Source organism: Stegodyphus dumicola, chromosome X1 (genome assembly GCF_044657685.1).
Source record: "Stegodyphus dumicola isolate Sdum_Otavi_A_Nest chromosome X1, ASM4465768v1".
Classification (NCBI taxonomy): domain Eukaryota; kingdom Metazoa; phylum Arthropoda; class Arachnida; order Araneae; family Eresidae; genus Stegodyphus; species Stegodyphus dumicola.
In genome coordinates, this window is record NC_140780.1 from 160,102,600 (window position 1) to 160,124,327 (window position 21,728).

Consider the following 21,728-nt stretch of genomic DNA (forward strand, 5'->3'; position numbering starts at 1 on the left):
TAATACAAATATTTTCTATACTTATAACGCAAGTGATATTAATCTTATACTCTTAGAAGTCTATCTACTGATATGCTTTTATTATATGAGTCTTCAATCAATGTTAAGATGCACTGAATTATTAAATCTTTTAATATATTTTAATTATTCTGTTCAATTAATTTTATTGCGAAGATTCGATTCTAAAGTAAAAAGTAAAAAAACTGAACTTTAAATAAGTATTTTATAGTCGTTGCAAGCTGTCAACCAGCTTTTATTTAAAGAGCCGGTTAAGTCTTATCATTCACTTATTCTTACTAGCAAGGATCAGGAACTGGATGGGAAAAAAAATGCCATTTTTTGTCTTCAGTACATATTAAAAGTATTTCTCCTCACATGCCTAATTTGGTAGCAGTATTAAAAACGCGAACAAAACGTAGATAGATATTTGACGATAGAGCGAACACATGCAGCAAACCTAAATTAACAAATGAAATCTCAAAAAAAATTTACAAAAAAAAAAAAATTCTGCGGGAGTCTTGTTAGTGCTATCTCTCCCATCGCAATTATTGGGGAAAGCTAACGCGAGCACATGTATGTTGGCCGCTTAGGCCATGATTTTAGTTGGCCGTATATATGCCTGCTGGTTGTTTAGAGCATGATTTTGGTTGAACGTATATCCGCTTAGAGGGTTAACAAGAGGTAACGTTAATAAGAGGTAACATTAAGGTTGCTATTCAAAGGGACCGGGACCAGCAGAACTGTCCCTTAAATAGAGGTGTCCCTTACAGGAGGTATTAATGTACTTAAAAGCAGTTGCTATTGACAAAGACTTTCCTCCAAAGATTATTGACCAAATGGTCAAAACATTCTCATTTCAACACATCAAAAGTCACTTCCTCATTTTAGAAGATTATAAGAATTATGCTGCCATTCTTTTCTTTCAATTGATTAGCTATAAAAATTGCTCGCATTTACAGATATTCAGCTTTCGGGTCGTTTTCTCTTCTATCAACAATCGTCGTAGTTCCATACTTAAAGACTCCATTCCGGATGTGAACTGCGGGGATATATACAGGATTCCCTACCAGTATTAATTTACATCTGTCAAATTGAGAAAGACTTAAAATTTCGCGCTAAGTAACATGAAACATATGTTAAGGAAAAAGAAACACATAAATACTCTCTTCTCCAACACTGTTGGTCAGAAAATCCCATTTTAGATTTTTCTGCTGCCAAAATTATTCAAAAAGCATCTTCCATTGGCGAATTAGATTTTCGAAGGGGGTTTCACAGTCATAAAGTCTTTCAGTTCTCGTTAACGATCCCACTTCCGATCTGTCCTTACCTTTAACTTTTAAGGAAATTATTTTATAGTTCTTTTCATTTTCATCAGCAGATGAAGCCAGTAACTTCACTTCCTTCCTCTCATTCTTATCGCCTGAGCAAAGGCATATGTTTCGTCTTTGCGCTTTTGCAGCTGAAGAAAGAAGTTCTACCTTCGAAACGAGTCCTGCAATTTTATGAATATTATGCTGATTCTTTTTAATCTAACTCATTCAATTATCATATAATTATTAGCCTGTTTTTAAAATTAAGCATAATTTATAAACTTACATTGTATAACTATGCATTAGAGCCTATTCTTTCCTGTTAAAACTACACTCATGTGCATAAATTAAGGATAATTCGGAGTCACGCGGAAATCGAACTCTAAAATAAATATATCACCAGTAAAATCACTACACCAGTAAAACGCCCGTCCTCACCGTGCAAACATCGTAAGCGAATGCCTTCAATCGGAGGATATCACCCGTATGGTCTGGCCAGCATTCTCACCGGACTTGAATTCGGTAGAGCACGTGTGGGATATGCTTGGCCGAAGAGTAGCAGCCCGTCAACCTCCTCCTACATGTCTACCGGAACTTCGGAGAGCATTGCTTTTTGAGTGGTGTAATATCCCCCAAGATCAGATCGATAATTTGATACTCAGCATGCCTAGGCATTGTACGGACTGTATTGCATCGTCTAGGAGACATACAATGTATTAACAATCATACCAACCATGTAATATTGGTTTTTTGTAAATAGGGTTTTTTTTTTTTTTTTTTTTTTTTTTTGGTAATTTGCTCCAAGGAGAAAAAATCGCTAATTTTTTTAATAATATCAAACATATAGCATCTTCCTTTGCTCTTTACCATTTTTTGAATAAATAAGCTTTACAAATAAGTCAAATTTGTTTTGCTTCTAACTCTTCCTTTTCCTGATTTTGCATTATCCTTAATTTATGGACATGAGTGTATTTCAAACTTAACATTTTTAACAAAGTGAGGTATTTATATTATAGAGTCTCGTATTCTTTGGCAGCATAAACTAATGAGCTTTAGAAAGACTGCAGGTTTTGACCTCAGGTTTTGACAGCAGACAAAGCCAGAAGAAGGGTGTAAATGGCCCTTTATTTAATGACAAAGAGTTTCATAGACCACTTGGGCTTACATCTGACTTAAACAAATAATGTTGAACTTAAATGTAATTAAACTAGCCTAACGGCTTACAGGATAATTTAATAGTGCAGGAAGGCTCTGACTCGTAGAAGCCAGCAGAGCAAGCCTTAATGGCTAGAAGCACTCAACACCACAGAACTGTTAATCACTCTTAAGTCAAAGTAACAACGTGGCCTTCAAGGAGGCATAACACATTCTAATATCGTTTTCTGAAACCTTCGCTTAAATAACACTTCTATCTACCTTAATTTGAATAACCTCGCACTAGATGAATAACATTCTCGCAGGAAAGCGTGGGTGAAAGTTGCTTTAATTTAACTATTAGTTAAAACAAATAAATAAATCCTCACACTACCATGAAATTAATATATAGTTTATTCCGTAGTTCTACAAAGCTGAGGCTTGTTAAAATCGAAGTATTGTGACGAAATATTAAATAATTCTTTTACATGATCTAACAGCTGCCCAACAAGCATAGTGGTTAGCGGCACTGACTGCTGTGCCGAAGGGCCCGGGTCCGAATCCTGGAGATGGCCTAGATGCTTGTAAATGTATTGTATCCGTGGGGCATAGGGGGCTCTCTAAATATGCGGCCAGCCGAAAATCTTATTGAGAGGTTGGTGGTAGGGGAATAGGGGTGCAAGACCCTCGACCCGTCCCCCGGGGCGCTGTTCATCAAAATTAGGGGCGGAACTGAGCCCAATCACACTGTATCTTGTAAGGTATTCAAGGGTGTTGCCAACGACAAGCGTAAAACTACCGCTTCTTGCCAGGAGGATTTTCGTGGGCTTGGGCTGACTATAGGTCAGACAAGTGAGCATTAGCAACAACAAAAACATATGATCTAACGTTATCAGATATTTTGATTTGCTATTTTTCAAGTTTTTAACATGATTTTTCATATTTTTTGATTTAAAAGAAAAAATATATAAAAAGTAAAATGTAATTCCATTTACAACATTATGTATTTTGCAGAGATTCTAGGATAAATTAGATTTTTTTCAAAACTGAACTTTTTTTAGGAACAATTCTATTGCACCAGTTTGATCGCAAACATTACTCCTGTTCTAAAAAAGTCTTTTTTGTTAATATTGTTATTAAAAGGTTATGCAGCATATGTAAAACAATTAAAAATTTAGCAACATTTTTAATTTACCATTTAGTAATTTTATTGTATTGCTATGATTAACATGATAAGCTGGGAATAAATTAATTTTAAAGACAGTTTAATACCTATAATTAGACTCAAATATTAAATTTGACATGTACACATGTAAGTTAAAATTTTTAAACTCTTAAATGCGTTTAAAAATTCTGAGGTGTAAGGTAACTGCATGCGGCCATACATGTAACTGCAATTGTATTTGCTTTTCAACAGTTTCGAGAATTCGAAGGTACTGGAAATTTCTCCGCTGAGGCGGGGGGAACTGTGGAAGACCGGATAGAGCAACAAGTTTGAGATTTTAGCTCAGAGTTAAGTTCAGAGTATTGAGAGATCTCCGTGCCAGCTTCACTCGTCAGATACAGTATGCCTTGCATTGTTATCAGTGATAACACTTGGTTGTGCTGTGTCATACCGAGAAGAGCTGTATGAGTACTTTTGTGAAAAGTTTCAGAACTGCAAAGTGTTTCTTTTCAAATAATTATAGATTTTACGTAGCTATTATCGATTTACGCATGTAACAGTATTTAAACTAAATGTGTTATTCACGTTCAGTTTCTTTGTAAAATTTTCTTTGATTTTTGGTCTCTTTGCATACTTTCATATGTTTCCCTCAGCAAAGTTAAAATCTTCTTTTAAAAATCTACGGTGTAAGTAATAAGACTATTTTTTTAAATAAAATAAAACATAATGGATTCCCAGGCTATCATTATAAGTTATAATCAATTATATATGTGGTTACTGCACAATAGCGCTAAAAATGTTAAAAAAATTTTAGTGTTATTTTTAGAAGTCCAAAATTTTAAAACTATAATTGTTTGTAACAAATGTAATGCCTCAGATTCTTTAAGTAACTAAAAAAATATTTTCTTTAAAATTAAAAGCGACAAAACCTAGATATGTTTGTTGTAAACTAGATATGTCGTATCTACGAAATAGTAATGCTTACGTAATAAGCATCAAACAGAATAAAAATTTCAAAATTTAGTAGTAATCACAAGAGGAAATACGTAGTAGTATTATAGTTAGAACACTAAAAACTGTTAACAGATGACATAACTCGTATTCATTTTATTCATTGCTTTTAGCCTAAAGGAATATTAGTCTCAAAACATGATTTTACGTTTATTCATTTTAAATGTCGTCCACTATAGATGCTTTGTTTTACTTTTCATTTGAGTCCGTTGCCATTTGGAAAAATGTAAAATGTGCATCTTTCAAATTTAATCTCTCTATTATTGATTAACAAACTAAGCTATTTAAAAGCAATAGATGCAGTTCTTAAGGTTATTATTATTATTATCTACTTTTTAATTTGATTGATTTAAATAAAAATGCATTTAATATACGATATTTTGAATTTAAAAACATTTAATATTTTTATAGAATTACATTATATATATTGTTTTACTTTTCAAATACACAGAAGCTGTATAACGTTCTGATGTTAGTCTAACTGTACATTCATTTAGTATCATCTGTTCTGTATTAGGTATTTTGGATTAGGTATTTGCTTTAGGTATTTTGTAAGCGTTTCAATTAATTTATCATAAATATGTATATTTATTTAGATGGTTAATTTACCAAGGAACGTATTTTTTTCCGCTTTAAAATTTAAAGACTGCACAGTCTCAAAGAGGCTGTGCAAATAAAAATATTAATAGTATGTTGATAACAATAATATTTTTATTTCCTTTATTAATGAGTTGATGAAGTTTCAAGTTCTGCTGTCCTCATTTTAGTCAAGATTTGAACGCGCATCCTTCAGTCCACATTGCGAAATGTTTTTTATTAATTGAACTTTAAAGAAAATCCATCATTTGTTTTCTTTGCACATGGAAGCTACTTTACACTTAACTTTCGTTTTATTACGAGATTTGTATATTTTCGTATGTTTGTCCGTGCACAAATTTACTATTCAGTATAGACTATGGTCAGTAAAGAAATTTTTGATTGAAATATAAATAGTAAAAATGCGTATGCCTCAAAAGTTCTTATCGAATATCTTTTTTATAGGGCCTGGAATAGGAGAAGCATATTCTTCTTGCTGCTGTTAAGCCTCACATGGACTGCTGGTATTCTGTTTATAAATGATGAGTCAGTATTCTTGGCTTACGTATTTTCACTGCTTAATAGCGTACAAGGAGTCGCAATTCTGATGTTATATTGTTTTCAAAATGAAAAGGTAACAAAATAATTTTTTAAATATTTTTCCATCCTTCTTATCGCCATGTATTTATTACTTATATCTTTGAACTATGAATTTGAAAATATCTATTCATCAGAAAGTAAAAACGCTGATTCAGTCAGTTTTTCAGTTATTAAGTTATTCATACCTTTTGTTCGCAATTTTCTTTCGTAATTCTCATAAGAATAATTTTTACTTTTGTTTAGTGTCTTTTGTTTGATATGCTAATCCAAAATTAAGGAATAAAATATTTCTAAGCACAAGGCGTTTATAACTTCTGAGGAATCTAGCAAATTGGAATTACTTGTCCTCATATCTAAGGAGTAATCATAGAAGTTAGTTGTAAAGAATTGGTGAGTTATCACCTGGCACTGCTTAAGTACTATGACACAAGATAAGACTCAAAGTTAAAATCTGACATAAACCTTAATAGCAACAATTTTGGGAGAAAACAATTAAAAACTGGGAACAAAACTAAACTGTACGAGCTGTTGCTAATTAACTACAGCTGCTTTCTGATATGCTAAAATTAAGACGTGTTATAACAACAAAATCTACGCAGATCTGCAACACAGTTTGGGTTGGCTGATCTTATAACGCATAAATGGGAAGCTAGCTAATCTGCTAATACATTTATTACGAGATTTGTATTATTTTGTATGTTTGTCCGTGCACAAATTTACTATTCAGTATAAACCATGGTCACTAAAGAAATTTTTGATTGAAATATAAATAGTAAAAATGCGTATGCCAAATTTTCAGTAACTTGAATTTCTACTCCGCGAACAGCTTCTGCAGTAAGACAGTAGTATTCCGAATAAATTCCGAATGAGCTAATAGTTAAGATTATATCCTAGATTTAAACTATGCCACTTGCTATAAAATTTACTTAAGCATCTGATCTGAACGATTATAGTGACGAGAAAAGGAATAAGAAATTAATATTTAAACTAACTGTTAGTAAAATATAAGTTACAAATGTCCTAGGCTTACGTACGAGTATAAAATCCGCGCTACTTAGGTTAGCTTGTTAACACTCTGAATGCGGGATCCCTGAAAAACACGTTCACCTTTTATACTTTATATACGCGAAGAACGTTTTCATCGCTTCTGTTGAAACTAGGATTTCAACTGCGATCTGTTTTGTAGGAAGAAAACGTATGAACTTTTTTTTACGCTTTTATGAATTTTCTACCCGCGGTTAGAGGTTAAGGCCTCCTTTCTTATTGTATATATTAATTGTCTAAAGTATACACAATATTTTCTCTCTCAAAAATCCTCAGCTTGGGGTAGAAGTCCTTAGTTTTCTAAGGAGATTATTTCATGGTACTTTATCTGAAGCTCAGCTATTTGAATAGTATAGCAGGCTATATCACACTGAGAATATAAAATTTGTTGCTTATGGAAGCCAGATGTAAGTTAAATATGGCTGCGTGTTTTTTTCCCCATTACATGGCTGATATTTTCCCTTTACATCTAATAATAATTATTATAATAATTCAGTATTTCATACTAATGACTGATATCTTTTTCAACTCATGGCTGTTAGTTTGGTAATGAACATGAAACACGGCGTTGAAAGCCGTGCAAGCCTTTTAACTCGCGAAAGCAAATAATATTGTTTTGACAGCGTGAAGAATGCTTCATTTTGTCAAAATAAGAAGTATTTCATAATCATACTTAAAAATGGGAGACTTTTTAGGTGACTGATTGTAAATTACCAATAGTACTTGTAATTTTTATGACGTGAAATAATCTAAAACCGACCTTCCAACCTAACGGTAACCACAGAGTTAACTAACTTATCAGGCGAGTTACCGCTCCGTGCAACTGTTCAGTTCACAATGCACAATTCTGAATTCAAAATCAGACATTCAGTTAGTCAGTCAAGGGGGTTTCTCAAATTTAAAATGTTAACTCAAACTAAAGCTTCCTTTCCATTATATAAAATGCAAAATTAGGTGACTTGCGTGATTGTTCAATTTATACTGATTAGCTCCTAACCTCCCTACCTATATAATCTCCTAACTCCCAAACTGCAACACGTAGTCGAGTAAATTATATGAATTCGCAAAACAACTTACCATAATACAGTAGTAGTAATCCTAGTCATTCACAACGCTGCAGGAATGCTTATTCGGCCAGCACCGCACAAGCTGCTATAGACTTATGTTAAAGATTAATCTTTTATTCTAATACTATGTTGCTTGCTATTGAATTTACATACTCTTTTTCGTTTAAGCGAATACTGTAACAGGAGCCGAGAAGATTAGGGTATAAGATAACTCTATACTAGTTATTAGTAAAGCTTTAGGAATAATTGTCACATTGCTATAAAACCATACACTGTAATAATTATAAGAAGGGAGCCAAGCACCATAATTTGCGATTCCAATGTCTCACGTGTATGTCTGAGTAAATATTTCTTCCCCGTAAAAAATCAATTCCAGTTTTCTTTATTATGCATTGCAGTCTGAAAAAGACAAATGTACGTCAGCTTATTGTTCGGGTAAAATGCAGAACAATGAAGGAACTGTCGGAAACGAATGAAATTTATTCCACATATTACTGATAGTGATACAAATAAATGATCAGATTTATAAGACAAAAAAGCAAAACGAATGTTAGAAATCAGTACTTTTTGTGTCCACTAAGCTGAGCCGATGAGAGCCTGTACGCGTCGTGGCAATGAATTATATAGGTTCTAATTATAATCCTGGGAAATGGCATTCCATATGGCTTCGATTTTGATGTCAAAGTTCAGTCTTGGTGTGTGTTCCCCACCAACTGTATGAGCGAGCTTAGTGTGTTCCCCACTAGCTGTACGAGTGAGCTTAGTGTGTTCCATACTAGCTGTACGAATGGCATTCCATATGGCTTCGATTTGACGTCAAAGTTTAGTCTTAGTATGTTCTTCACCAGCTGTACGAGCGAGTCGCCGACTGTTGAAATCCCAGACATGTTGAATGGGCGGCCTACCTGGTGATTAAGCAGGCCATGGGAGAAACGATATCTCTTATGCCCTAAAGAAGGCCTGTGCAGTCTGAGAAACATGTGCATTGGCGTTATCGTGCTGAAATACAGCTCCCGGAATGCGTCGAAGAATAGGGAGGACCTTTGGCTCCACAACTTCCCTTATGTAGCGATCAATGTTGAGGTTGCCCGCAATCTGCACAATTTTACCCAATATCTCCCCACACCATGATGCCAGACTTTTGTGCGGTATGACGCTGGATAACACACTGTGGGAGCAGACGTTCCCCTCTGTAACGTCTGATGCTTACTCTTCCATCATTATATTCCCGATTGTTACGAGATTCATCGTAGAAAACAACTTATTGCCATAGAGCACGCCATGCATTGTGTTGCCATGCCCAATAAAGTTGGAGACATCTGTGATTCTAACAGGGAAATCCTGCGTGTAGAGGAACTCTTGCATGCAGTTCATGCTGCGACAGACGGTGACGAACCGTGGAGCTAAACAACACAATACCGGTAGCCTTGCTCCAGCGTTGTGCTAACACACGAGAGGGCGCTGTACGATCCGTCACGGCCATGCGGATGATATGTCTGTCGTCCTGTGCCGTTGTGCTGTTGCGTGCCTTACTGCTACTGCCCTACTGCTTAATCCATCTTTAACCACCCATATAATCTCATTAAAGTCCTCTAACAAGTAATTTCTACAATATAATCATAGTACCCAAAAATATTTATTTATTGAACCAACTTATGGCTAATAATCGTATAATACTGATGATTGTTCGTATCAACAAATAACGGACAAATTGTTGGTTTTTTAATTAGAGAGGAAGGACTTAACTAACCATTTCCTCTCAACACTTCTTCAATACTAACCATTTCCTCTCAACAAATAAAATAAACGCTGTACTATGCAGCGAGGTCCCAGATGATTTTTCATGTTTCCTGCTTCGAAAAGCGTAACAGACTGTGCAGTGGCGTTCCAGCTAAAATGTGATGGAACATTACATGTAATAGCTGGGGGTGTCATCGACCGAATTTCTTGTTTTTGCCTACTTACCTTTTAAGGTGGGGTAAAATATGGCATTGATCCTGTGTGTACTCTTGTGATGTACAGTTGGGGCTGTTTAATTGGTTATTTACAGTTTGCGCCTATTTTGATAGCATTATCCGAATGATAACATTAAACGATGAGAAAAATATCCTTCAAACTAGCAAGAGAATTTAACTAATTTAATATAAAAATATAAAGAAACGTATAAATAGGTATTTTCAGTATCTTTTATGAACTGTTCATAATGTCTTTAACGCAAAAGCTGTTCATTATCAGCTGTTCATAGCTTTTTGGAAATTATTTGACCGATGCTATACTCCTAATCTTAATAATCGAAAGTAATCCCTCATTGAAGAGAGTTGTTAATCCCCTCTCTCCTAAAAAAGAAAGGATCGGGTCTTATCGCCCCTACAAAGTCGATAGCATTATTCAAAATCTATATCAAAATAAAAACATTTTTTGTGCCTAATTTTTAAATGGTTGACTGAAATCGAGACCAAGCTACGTTGCAACTCAGCTTCTCACTTGGCGACATATTTTTATAACTTGGCAATTTGTATAATCCATTTGACTTACTTTACACGGCGAATTTAACTTTTATTTGGTGACTTTAGTTTAAAAACTTACTTCATAATAGTTTGTTCATATTAGTAGAGTTGTGATAACAATAAGCGATTTATTTTCTGTGTTTTTGTATGCAAACAGAAGGGACTTCGATAAATCGATGACAGTATCCGAATTAACTACGATCACACTGAGCGGCGTGTACTGTAATGGTTAGCACATTTGGCTGCAGTCTTCCTACTCCTACAAGAACACTTGCTTGGCCCAAACACCAGATTCAGCATTGCAAATTTGGGATTATACAGGGTGTTTCATAGATCATGGGACAAACCTGGAGGGGTGGTGGAGCGTACTAAAACATGCATTTTTTATAGGAATGTAGGGTCTAAAGTGACGGGTTAAAGCAGGAACGCAAGAAAACGACACGAGAGGAATCTGTGTTTATGTACAAAATCAACGCAAAGTGCTTCTTTCGTACAGTATTCACAATAAATGTTCAAAATTGCGACCACCAGCAGTAATACATGCTTGGTAACGTCGCAAAAGGGATTGACGAACATTTTGAAAAACCACAGGCATTTCGCGCACGCTTGCAGCCGCAATGGATAGTCGTACAACGAGGTCCTCCAGTGAGTCAACGGGAGTCTCGTAAATGATGCTGTTCAGATGGCCCCATAAAAAAATCCAAGCTGTGTAAATCTGGCAAACGGGGTGGCCGTCGAAAGGGTCAACCACGGCCAATCCATCGGCCCGGAAATGTCCCATCCAAGTAATTGCAAACCCGCACGTGGTTATGGGCTGGTGGTTATGGGCATCATGCTGGAACAACATGCGATCACGAACGACAGTCGGAACATGGTGCAGCAATTCCGGTAGCACCTCTTGCAGAAAAATATGATAACATAAGCCATTTGTACGTGCAGGTAAGAGGTATGGGCCTATAAGGTAGTCGTTAACAGTACCCGCCCACGCATTCACGGAGAAGCGGGTAGGAATGCATGTGGACTTGTGCCGTGTGGATTATGAGTTGCCCACACGTGCATGTTGTGGCTATTGAAGATGCCGTCCTGTGAGAAAGTTGCCTCGTCCGTGAATAGCACATCCGATGGGAAATCCGCCTGCGCCGCACACTGCTGCAAGAACCAATGACAGAAATGAACTCGAAGATGGTAATTTGTCTCTTGCAAGGCTTGGACTCTCTGCAAATGGTATGGGTGCAAACCATTTTCATGCAATACTCTCCAAACGGTGCAATGACCGAGCTGCAGACGACGTGAAATAGCTCTTGTACTTGTCTAAGGTGATACATGCACAATGTTCAAGATGGATTCTTCAATGCGAGGTTGGCGTGCACTTCTTCTTCCACTCCTATTGTCAGAGGTGGCTTCAAATGACCCGTTTTCACCGATGCAACCTCTCTAATACTGTGTGCTTTGACATACGCCTGTTCGGAAACCGTTCCTGGTACAACTGTAGCGATGCTCTGCCGTTCCTATTAGCAGCACCATACATGAGATGCATGTCAGCTTTTTCCCTGTGCATAAACTCACCCATCACGCTCGACATTAGAGTTGCGAATAATGCTCTGATGCATTGGATTGTGGTTTGTCCGGCTCACTACCGCTGCATTGCCAGCCAATCACAGCTGTAGTTCCTATTACTGTTAGTGTTCCCTTTTTTGAACATTTATTGTGAATACTGTATTGTTGCAAAGAAGCACTTTGCGTTGATTTTGTACATAAACACAATTTCCTCTCGTGTCTTTTTTTTTTTTTTTTTTTTTTTTTTTTGCGTTCCTGCCTTAACCCGTCACTTTAGACCCTACTTTCCTATACAAAAAATGCATGTTTTAGTACGCTCCACCACCCCTCCAAGTTTGTCCCATGATCTATGAAACACCTTGTATAGCAAAGACCGTCCCATCATCAACAGAAGAGCTGCAGGGGGACTTAATACACAAACTGGTCAAATGAATTAGAAACTTTTGAGATTTTCATTTGAATGCGTACTACGGATGAAGTATGTAATTATATTGTGACGTGGGTTACACTAGGTTAGAATGCTAGTGTAAGTAAGGTGTAAGAATGCTTTTCACAATGAATTAAGTAAAATGGGAAAAACGACAGATATTTCACCATTTGATAAATTGCATATTGTTGGTACCCGTGTAGCAGAAGCCTCGATTTCGAAGATAGCAAACCGCACTGAGTTCTAAACAGCAGCCATGTGAAAGGTTTTCAAAAATTGGAATTAGAACCCATAGTCCTTCTCTAAAAGAAGTAACTTCGGATCGAGTACAATTTTCCAAGAGAGTGATTGGCGTCGTATCCGACGAATTTTACGGCAGAACAGGGACTCTACTGTGCTTCAACTGACACAGATCATCAAGCAAGGCTCTTCCCAACAGATTTCACCTTGAACCATGCGCACAGAATTGCAGAGTATAGGAATGCGTAGTCGGGTGCTTGTGAGAAAAACCACTCACTTCTGCCCGACATGCAGGAATTCCTTTGCAATGTTGTCGGGAAAGAAGACACTGGACATCTCAGGATAGGAAACGGGTAATGTGGTCGGATGAATCAAGCTACGTCTTATTTTTCGCTGATGAAAGACGTCGAATTTGGCGAGAACCCCATGAAGCCATAAATCCATCTTGCCTTTTTCGCACTGTGCAAGGATCTGGTGGGAGTTTCATGGTATGAAGCATGTTCTGCTGGCATGTAAGTGGTGCCCTGGTGTTCCTTGAGGGTAAACAAACAGCCATGAGTTACCTAGATATACCTGGCAGATCAAGTGCGCCCTGAAATGTTGCATTTTTACCCTGATGGCGACGGATACTTCATGGAAGATAATGTAACTATACATCGTTTCAGAAGTGTTCAAATTTGGTTCGCTGAACATCAGTCTGACTTTCAACACCTTCCCTGGCCAACGCATAGCCGGGATCTTAATCCCATTGCAAATGTGTGGGATATTGTGGAAAGACGCATCCTACAGCACTCTCCTCTTCCATCTACTTTGCAAGATCTAAAAAGCTGCATAGCCAATGCATGGTATTCTCTGGACGTAAATGCACTCCAGAAGCATGTAGACTCGATGCCCAAACGAATCAGAACAGTTATCCGTGCAAAAGGTGTTCAATAAAATATTGATCTTGGATTTCTAATTCATTTGTCAGTGTGTGTATTTTTGGTCAAACGCTCCATCCCTTATTATGATATTTAAATAACATAGCTGTATCCGTAGAGGCATTCACTATGACAATCATTCCAAACAGCTCACAGCAATAATTTTCGTCTATATCCCAAGACTCGCATCCAAACTCCAAATAATTGCTGATTTATATGTGTTATTTAAACTCAACAATCGATTAATCCTATGTGAGGATTTGAACGCAAAACATCAAGCATGGCATTGCAATTCAACCAGAGTAAAATTAACAACGTTATACCTGCAGGCAACATAAAAATCGCTGCGGGAACCCACCCAACATATTATAGCACTACTTCAACCTCAATAATCGATATTTTCCTAAACAAGAGCATTCAGAACCAACGAAAATTGAAACTCTTGACGAGCTCTCCTCCGAACATAACCCGGTTATTACAGAACTCTATCTTAGTTGTTATAACACACCACACGACGAGGCCTTTGTAAAAGACTGATTTAAAAATACCAAAAATACCAAAGCTCTTAGCAACATGCATTACACTCCCAAAACAATGCAAACCAATGTTGAATTAGACACATTGATTCAAACTTTTATTTCTGACCTAAACACTGCCTTGGTCGCCAATAGCAAACCAGTAAGGAATAATAAAAAAACAAGAAAAAGAATGTAAAACCATTATCCAGCAAAGAAACGCCGCAAGGAAATCTAGGCAAATTTCAAGACTCCCAGGAGATAAAAGAACTCTGAACAGATAACATCGTCAACTCAGGGCTCTCTCAAAAACTTATGCGCGATACAGCTGGGATAACTCACTTGAATCGCTATCTATGGAAGATAATTGGCTCTGGAAAGCAATTCCTGGCTTTCATGAATGCCACAAAAATATTCCTTCCTTAACTGGCCCTCAGGGATCACATAACACATAAACCGAGAAAGTTGAGTCACTAGATGATCACTATGCTTCTGAGTTTACCACGAACGACGTTTCTGATCCTCAAACAGAGCACACAGTTACGCATGTATTTTCTGACAACCAAACACAAACAACGCAATTCTAGTCAACCCTTCTGTTGTTTTTGGCTATATCGATTCTCTAAAGAACAAAGAAAGCTCTGGATTAGAAGCCATCGGCTGCAAAATGAACAAGAAAATGGAAATTCTTGTATTTTCTCGTTTCATCAAAATTATCAGCTACCTCTTAAAACTTCGCTACTTCCCAGATGCCTGGAAAATTACTATCATTAAAGCCGACCAATCAGATTTCTTCATACCGGCCAATCAGCCTGCTTCCTTTCTTAAGCAAGATTATTGAAAATGTTATTCTTCAAAACATCGACAGCTACACAGAAAGAAACAATATTATCATTCCTTCCCAGTTTGGCTTTCGGAAACATCATTCAATAGTTCATTAGTTATACTGAGTAGTTGAAATTATCTCAGAAGGTCTTTGAAACAAATCTACACCGGAGCTGTCTTCTTAGACATAACTAAGACGTTTGAATATGTCTGGCTAGAGGGACTATTACATAAACTCATCACCCTGGGTTTTTCTAGAATACTTCATTTCCATGCTCTGTAGCTACTTAACAGATATACATTTCACTATGTTTGCGAAATTATGTATGTGTTTCATCGCTCGCATCAACAAAACATATTCCACTGAAATAAAAGTTGAGGTTGGCGTCCCACAAGGGTGTTTACTCACCCCAGTACTCTTCAACATTTACGCGAAAGATAGCCCACACGATACTACACTTGCTCTGTATGCAGATTACACTGGGAACTTTACACAAAGTGCAATTTACCTCAGTAATCCAACAGGTAAAAATATATTTATGCATTTGAGCCCTGGCTGAAAGCTTGGAAAATCCTAATAAACGTGTACATGTCAGAAGCCGTAACGCTCAAACCCAAGAACATCCCTGGCTGCATCACAGTGAAAAAAATCTACCATTCCATGGATTAAGCATGTATAATATCTTGGCGTTATCCTTGACATCTCACATTTAAGCCCCACATGCAACTCGTTTGCTCAAAATTTCGTGCTATTTAAGTTACAGTAACCCTCTTAATTGCTCGAAATAGCGTTTTATCTACCGATGATAAAATACTCATTTATAAGACCATGTGGTATCCCATAGTGACTTACGCCCGTCCTGTCTGGGGATATCTCAATAACTGTAATTTAATAAGAATCAAGCAGCTAGAAAACAAATTCCTCTGGCTGATTAACAAATGCCATTGGTACGTAAGAAATACTCCCATTCAAGATGAATTTAATGTTCTCTGTAACTCTGAACATATGAAAAAATCTCAAAAAAATTCTGCAAGTGTATCGAAAAAAATCAACGATCCGAGTATCTCCATTCTTAATTATGATATAAACTTTGCTCAAAATAGCCCTCTGAGCGGCACAGGATTTTAGATCCGTCATGAAGACCGGTATTTAAACAGCATTTATTAATTGAGTTTGTATAATTACTTATTTTAGTCTGTATTTTCACAAACTTACAATCATTAAGATGATATTTACATTATTAAAGAAAATAAGAAAGCAAAATATCTTAAAATTATAAGCTAATATATGGCAAGTAGCAAAAGTTCTGATTGCAAAGCCGGTCATGACGCTCAGAGGGCTAGAACGAAAGCTGAAGCCATTCTTTGGAATTTAAATTGTTTTCTAATAAATCGTATTTTATTTCAACTTTTACTTATTTAAATTACTGCATCATTAATTATTCTCACTGCTCGATTTATTTTAACTTTCATACATACTCAGCTCAACTGAATGCAAAGTAGTACCTCATAGTAACCGTGGACGCCGCCAGTGAAGCATGTTACCTCCCCCCCCCGTTTCACATCAAATCGCTGGAGGATGAGCTTGAATATTTTTCTCATTTCTTGACCGATGTGCGGAAGCTCACCAATACCTTGACTTTTTGCCATTTACATCTACTACCACATCACCATCTACGAGAGGAACATCACCTACTTTTTGACGAATCCTTTGCTTATCGTTTTCTCATGAATAGAAATCGATAGCGAATGGGTATTGTAGCCTAAGAGCAAAATGTCCAGAAAGAACTAGTTCGAGGATGGATATTTAGTTGCAATTGGAAGGTCCATTTCGTTTCCGAGCAAAGGCTAAGCTGATTTTTCGTGCTACCATTCCTGAAAGCCTAATAGTCTCTAAAAATTTCAATTAGCCAATGAACCATTTAAGCCAGCGTTATACAACAATGTTAAAAAGTATTGAAATTTTTTATTTCAGTGTTAGAAACCGATCATGAAAGGATAAAAGAAAATTTTTAAGGAACACGAAAGCGGGGGGCATATGGACTTTTACGCCAGGCTGATTTTCTTTTATAGAATTTACCTTCAGAATATGCCTATTTTAAGTGTAAAATGCCTTTTTTTCTTTTGTCTGTCTCATATAATTCAATAACAAATGTACTCCCAAATGAGGCAGAAGATCACTAAAGAATTTACTTGGGGGGGGGGGGAGATTGATATATTTTAAGTTCCTCCTTGGGCGTGGCCTGTTATGACCATGAGAGTAACTTGTTGGGTTAGGTGGGTTGGGCTGCGCCCACTACTGATACTGATGTTAAGTTCCTGATTGTTTTAATTATAATAATTGTTATAAGGAGTGTCCGAGTCAGATATTTCCATATGTTTTCTTCGTTTCCCATATCTTGAGAAAAATTATATTGATTTTCCGTGTAAAATACTAGCAAATAGCTTTTGTTTGTTATCCGCTCGTATTTTATAGAAAAATACAATGCAATGCACATAATATAGCTAGAAATTCTCCTCGTTATTTGTGAAATAGGAGTTATAAAAAAAATATTGCGATAAGTTATGCTATTCAGTTGGAGAGAAAAGTTAGGTTTGCTGTGCTAATTAAGTTAGAGTTTTTATACTATGTTCATGATGAAACTCTATCTTTTCACATTGAATGATAAATCCTAGTGAGCCTTTTTTGTTTTATAATCAAAACTGTATGAAGTTATTTTTTTCGTTCACATATCATTTGATTGTGAATGTTTTCGTTTATTGCTCCATTGAATTGAATTTTCCAAAACTATGCTTGTAGGTAAAGCAAGACTTTAAAAGAATTTTTAACAATGACATATGCTTTAAGCAAAAAAAGGAACGAGGGCCTCAAACCAGTGAACCGTCTGTGATCAATGGAAGTGCTTCACAGGAGAGTAATGTAAGTAATGTTTAAAATCACCTAGCTTTAGTTTCCATGAACTCTCTCCATTTCTTTGGATTTAAATATTGAATTCCATTTTCATGAAACGCTTAGCTCGTTTAACTGATTATCGAAAATATCCAAGGCCTAAATGAATCATTCAGTTCTTTTCCTGTTGTATATTACACGAAATAGTAGCCAATAATTCTTGCAAATTGATTTCTCCTTTATTAACATATAAAAAACGTTAGAAAGCGTAAAAGCCTTCAAAAAGTATCGCAAAAAATTTTCCAATGTGTTATGTACATTTTAATTTCAATCAAAAACAACCATTTCCTATATCTAATCATATACATAATATATCAATTGATATATTTGTATCAATATATTAATTTATATGCATTCAATTTTGTTTTATTTAGCATGTAAATACATAAATTAGCAGTCTAATAAATTAGCAGAAAACTAAGAATCCTAGAAAATAATACATTCCTTTGAATAAGAAAAGCGAAGGGTTGTCATATAGGTAAAAGAAACGTATTATAATGATGATGGGCAAAAATATTGATTCTGACGTAACTGGACCAGTGCTGTAGATGCATAGTAAACATAAAGTTGCTATACTTGATATGCTGAACGAAAATCAAAAAAAACTTAAAAAGAAGAAAATTTGTAACATTCTGCTCAAAAGATTCATTCAAAACTTTCACATACTTATATTACCCAAAGGCGGGGAGGGGAAACTATCAAGACATTTTTTATATATAAAGAATGTAAGAAAATTTGGAATGGCGTATAAATGTTATAAATTTGTTGAAATAATTGTGAAATAACGTTGCAGAATAATATTGCCACGATTGGCTGAAAACTGGTTCAACCCCCCCGTGCTGATTTATTTTAATACCCACAATTAACGTCGATCACATTTATATATGCATATCTTTTCACTGTTTTTTCCTAAATATTTCTCTCTCTCTATTTATACATACATGTATATATATATGCATTATTAATATGAATTAATAATGAACATTATTAGTATGAATAAAAAGACTACTGGAATCGAGAACTAGATCTACTTTTATTATTGCTTATTTATTTATTTCGGGGGGGCAGCCGGGCTGCTGCTTCCGTCTTTTTGGTTGGATTAGCCGGTCCTTCTTTTAGTCATATGGCTAGCTAGGTGGACTGGGGGCTGCACCCATTATTACTAATTAATACTAATATTATATATATATATATATATTATGCATAAGAGCACATATTTTATTATATGAAATAGATGTGATGTATGTATGAGGAATTTTAATAATTTTCTTTTAACCTTGTTCCAAATTACTTACCACATTACTTCCAACTTACCTGCCTATACATTGTACTTTTTGTAATTTTAAAACGTTTAAATAGATTAAAGTATGAAATTAAAAATTATTACCCTTCAGTTGTTTTTGCATTTATGTATTAAAAAAAGGTTTTTGAATAAGTAAATTAGTTTTTTTATTACTTGGTTATAAGGTATTTATCCCGCTTTCCTAGCGTGCCTTCTTGGTGTAGTGGTTCTGCACGCTGGGACAGTATTCCAGAAGTCCGTGGTTCGATTCTCGGCGAAGGCGGTTGCTAATTTTTCATCTTGCCTGCTTCCAAAAATATACTTAATGTCTCTACATGGTTATTAATTTAGTTTTTAAAATCATACATTAGATATACACATACATAGGTGGATATAGATTTCGTTTTTGCTACTGCGTGTGAATCATACGAACAGAAATTTCAGGTCATGTAAGGGATAATGTAGCCTCAGAGACCATAAGCTGACTACATATTTACTACATATTTTTTTAAATGCTTGCAAAAATAACTGTTTGCAATATTTTTTGTTGAGTGTCATAATGAATAAGAAAATGTAATGTTTGTTCCCAGAATTTGTCTGCTATTCTAAACTTTCGATCTTTGTAGTCAATTTTTTAAGTCTTTGTCATCGAAGTGTGGATGTAGATCCATATAGAGTTGATGGTCTGCTATTGTCAATATGGTTAAATAAAAATGGAATTTCTGTTTGATAATTGTGAAATTTACGAGGCTGATCTTGTGATTTTTAATTTCAAATTCGTTTTGTTGCCAAAAACTCGCCAGCTGAAAAACATTAAAAAAGATATACTGCAAATGTAAAAACGGCAATGAATGGGGTTAAGAAATGTTTTATCAGGTAACAGGGAAAATTAAAAATAATTTCGTCCCAAATATACGGAAAGAAGTGTGTACTGTAGAGACATTAGGTTATTTTGATGCAGGAGACGTGAAAAATTAGCAATGCCCTCTGCGGAACTCGAACATCGGACCTCTCGAATACGCGCCTAGTGAGCTGGCCATTACATCATGAAGACATGCTGAGAAGACTGGAGAAATACCTTATATACTTCCCCTTTTAAAGGCCGACTGTGGGTTAGGGGACCAGATCCTGGAGATGGAGTAACATCATCCGCCACCTTTTTTTAGTTCGGGCGCCACTGTACAGGTATTAGGATTTTTTGGAAGCAGAAGCTTGAAGAAATGTGCAATGCTCTCCCCGGGATTTCTTCCATACAGTAATTTAACCACTTGAATTTTCCGCAGAATAAAATTTGTGAAATCTTCCCCGTTCATTTGGTACCGGCTGTATAGTTTGGCTTTTAACTGTGCACGATTCTTTACGACTGGAATGGCTTTTAGAAGGGCTGTTTAGAAGTTTTGGTACGTGTATGTTGGTGTACCTGGTTCTCCAAGTAGGAATCTGCCGACGCCTTTATACCAACTCAAGGCTTGTCCTCGGAGAACAGAAGTTGAAATCTCCACTTTCTGGATTTTGCCTACCTGGGTACAAAATTAAGCGGTCGTCCAGGTAGTCCATGAATGCTGCTGCTGAATCTTTTCCATCAAATAGGCACTGGAGCCTCATTGAAGCTCTCATGGTGTCGACAATGTAGCCAAATCCTTCCATATAGTCATTGGTGATATGGATGGGGCCAGGTCAACTGTGGAGTTTTCCATGGTTCTAGACTGCCTAGGGCGCCAGTTATGGGATCATTAAGTTATTTTGATGCGGGAAACGTGAAAAATGAGCAGTGCCCTCCCCGAGACTCGAACCTCGGACCTCTCGAATACGCACTGAGTGTGCTGGCTATTACACCGCGAAGGCATGCTAAGAAGGCGGGAGAAATACCTCATAGTATTCTAACTCTAACATGAAGAAAAAATTATAAAAATTACATTTTGGTAAATGAAGGACATTGCACATAAGAATGACACTGCATGTTTGATTCTAAATTATTTTATTATTTACATTCGTATTGTTTGCAAAATTTTGTTTTTCTGTTTTGAATCAACTTCGTTGTTAAAAAATAGGTAGTGTGTCAAAAAAAGGGGAATAAAAAAAGCCTTTTTAACATTAACTCTCCTTTTTATAGAAATTTGCAGTAATTAATCTCCCGCGAATGAAATTAAGTCAAAGAAATGAAGAGCGAATGCGGTCATGGGCTAAAACCTCCTATGCAATTAAATATCATTAGAAGCCCATTCTGGTTTCGTTTCTGCTGAAAATTGCTTTGTTATGTTTTGCTTAAAGCTATTATGAATTAAAATTTTCTAATTAAATTTAAGATGTTAATATTTTATTGGGAGATGAAACCCTGCACAGTGATCCTTCGATTCTTTGAACCGCCAGTGTAACGAGCCATCACTGTATTTAGTTTCTATTTGATTAAAAATAAAATTTCTTTTAATTTCAGGCGCAAGAATTTTGGAGGCTGGGAAAGGAGAAGTGTAACAGCTCTAAAGTAAACACTCCATTAGGTATGACATATTTACATTTTTTAAATATATCATTTAATGCGATATGCTGGAATTGTAGATACAGTTTATATTGATACTTATATTTCATTCAAGATCATTT

The 21,728-nt window shown here is 35.9% G+C and overlaps 1 protein-coding gene across 3 annotated transcripts in view; it reads left to right on the top strand.

The window, feature by feature from the left end:
- The window catches only part of LOC118181493 (latrophilin Cirl-like), a 255,519-nt gene that overhangs the window by 223,029 nt on the left and 10,762 nt on the right, over positions 1-21,728 (top strand). For all 3 annotated transcript variants that reach the window (XM_085808637.1, XM_085808638.1, XM_085808639.1), the window contains 3 exons: positions 5,662-5,830; positions 17,699-17,818; positions 21,565-21,628. In XM_085808637.1, the coding sequence (XP_085664763.1) occupies positions 5,662-5,830; positions 17,699-17,818; positions 21,565-21,628 (353 nt within the window). The remainder of the gene's footprint in view (positions 1-5,661; positions 5,831-17,698; positions 17,819-21,564; positions 21,629-21,728) is intronic.